Here is a 2,495-nt window from a genome sequence, read left to right as displayed (position 1 = left end):
CATATACCGAATACTTTGGAAGTAGAATTGATACAGTTGATAAATCGGTTCTCATTCTTACATTACCCTTAAAATATCAACATACTATATACATATGTACTCTAGATTTCTGCGTTTCGTTGCTCTTCGGGGATACGTATAATTGGCTTCGGTATTTCAACTAAAATTCTCATTTACACATGTTTCCTATGCACTAGCCAAGCGGTCGCCGTTCTTAACCACAATTTTCAGTTCCGATTCCACGTTCATAACATAGTAAAATGACAAAGCGGAAATCCGGTACTCGATTTTCAGGGAGCACTTTCATATGAAATAAAACCATGTCCTATAATTGTTGATTGATGGCTAACTCGAAATAAATCCAGACGCAGCAGCATGTACAAAGCAAGCGCCAAGGAAAAATATGCTATGAAATATAAGTTGTAAATTACTATACATATTCAATACCAAAACAAACAACTTAAAGATGAAGTACTCGATACACACAATACTTTTAAAACGTGATTAAAATATACTTATATAGACATATTACAATTTTTGTATTAATAAATTCGTGGAACTTCGTCATGGCTTGAGCATAATAGAGCAAATCTTAATTGAGACAATTATATTCATATTTCTATATACCAAATAATTTTTACTAAACATTTCGTACATTTCACTATTGTGAACAACAAGAAACCATTCGCAATAAAGTTATTAACTGTCAAATAGTTGTTTAGCGACATTTATCCTAAGTGCGAAAGAGATGGCTGTTTCTTTCTCACAATATTGTGTTCTATTCGAATACTTTGTATACAGTGATGCAATAGAAAAAATAAGACAAAATTTAGAAAAATGCTAAAGAATTGTAAAAATAGCTTATCTGACGTATTCGGAATTTAGAAAGTATAAATTAATGAGATTATACGATTTTATTAAACCAAGTTTTATGTGAGTATTCATAATCGCAGATGTGACAAGATTAAACAACGTTAGCGAATAGCAAACAAAACAGACAAACAAAATTCATTAAATCGCCTACTGCTTTCCGTATATCCCTAAATTTCAGGGTTATGTGGTGATTTTGTACGTACAGCGGATTAAAAAGGCACATTTTTTTTGCCGTTCTCGTTTTGTCTGTTCATTCGCCGTTGGTCGTCGCTCGACGTACAGAAAAAATCTAATGAAAATTTGTGAACTTGCAGTAAAATTCAGTAAATTAAAAACAAAAAATAGTAAGAATAGAACAAGCTAATTAATTGACGTCTGAAAACGGTAAAGGTGCGTTGAATTTATAGTAAAAGTGTGTAGATTCTTTGGGCGAAAAAATTTGCACAGCGGCTTGGAAGTGTGCGTGAAGGAATAAGAAACGAACGGAAGAATAAAAGCAAAGGCTCGGCGTGAAAAATTTTCAAGAAAATTCGAGTGAAAATTTGTATAGGTTTTTGTAAAATGTTTAGATAACTCAATGCGACATTATTTTTGAAATTAAAATGTATTGGCTGTTATTCGGAAATGTGCAATAATTTGCGATTTTTCTAATGGCGAAAACGATTGCTGGGGCTCCGCTGTTCTATTGTCAGCGGTGACTGCGACGGTGACGTTTGTGACTGCGGTAGTTAGTGTTGACAGCGACGCAAACTGCGCCGCCCCTTTTGTAGGCGTGAAATATTTCTGTCTACCGTGGGAAAAGAAAAAAAGCATGTTTTTACCTTCAACGTGAATGCTTAAAAATATGAATTAAGTTGCAGGAAAAGACACTTGCTTAAAAACTATGTACCGTTTAAAGCCGAGTTTATAAATATTTTGATTTCTAATATTATTTTGTGTGGTAATTTTTTCTGCAGGAGCGGCAGCAACGACTAGACTAAAACAACTTATTTACAGGAAGAAGTATAAAAGAATACGGTTATAAGGATCGTAATACGGATATAAGATTAAGTGGTTTTGAAGCGCATAAAGCAGAAAATCGAAAGACTGAAGTAAATTGAATTAAGTCAGAAGCCAGGAGAAGTTGCGTTAATAATTAGTATTGCGCCGGAATTGTAGGAGGACAGAATCAGGGAATATCCTACGTTTAAACCTATTTATTTGCCTAATTTGGACTGTTTATATTTGCATCAAACGTAAAGCGTATTTGGATTTTCATTCATAAAATTTACTTTGGGTCGCAATTTACAAAATTATTTTGTATTAAAGCGGAAAGTCTATAAGTAAACAAAATGGACGATTTGATGGTCGAAGTAAGGCTCGACAATGGCGCCTACTACAAGGTAAGATTATTTTGCAATCCTATTATTGATACAAAATTTTTTAAGTAATTCGCGTATAAAATAATTACATAAATATTTATTTATTTTTTTTTATTTTATAAAAGTTTACATAACAATGAAATTATTACATAAACTAAAGATAACGCAGCGCTAGCGTCGGAGGCTTTCGGCTGGCATGTTGACTAGGGCGGTATCAAATGCGTCGGAGTAGGTCGGTATCTCTAAGGAAATTGTATATCC

General features: G+C 33.3%; 1 protein-coding gene across 4 annotated transcripts in view; it reads left to right on the top strand.

Annotated features, from left to right (window-relative positions):
* Positions 1 to 820: 820 nt before the first annotated feature.
* Positions 821 to 2,495, top strand: part of LOC108970871 (synaptic functional regulator FMR1) — an 18,974-nt gene continuing 17,299 nt past the window's right edge. For 3 of the 4 annotated variants that reach the window (XM_018936572.1, XM_018936555.1, XM_018936581.1), the window contains exons 1-2: positions 1,120 to 1,263; positions 1,830 to 2,255. In XM_018936572.1, the coding sequence (XP_018792117.1) occupies positions 2,205 to 2,255 (51 nt within the window). In that variant the 5' untranslated portion in view covers positions 1,120 to 1,263; positions 1,830 to 2,204. Of the gene's footprint in view, positions 934 to 1,119; positions 1,264 to 1,829; positions 2,256 to 2,495 lie in introns of those variants that run through there. The other variant, XM_018936563.1, reaches the window with a different exon arrangement.

Source organism: Bactrocera latifrons, unplaced genomic scaffold, assembly GCF_001853355.1.
Source record: "Bactrocera latifrons isolate USDA-ARS-PBARC rearing strain unplaced genomic scaffold, ASM185335v1 scaffold_107, whole genome shotgun sequence".
NCBI lineage: Eukaryota > Metazoa > Arthropoda > Insecta > Diptera > Tephritidae > Bactrocera > Bactrocera latifrons.
The sequence above is the reverse complement of the archived record's forward strand: the minus strand, read 5'-3'. Positions and strand labels throughout refer to the sequence as shown.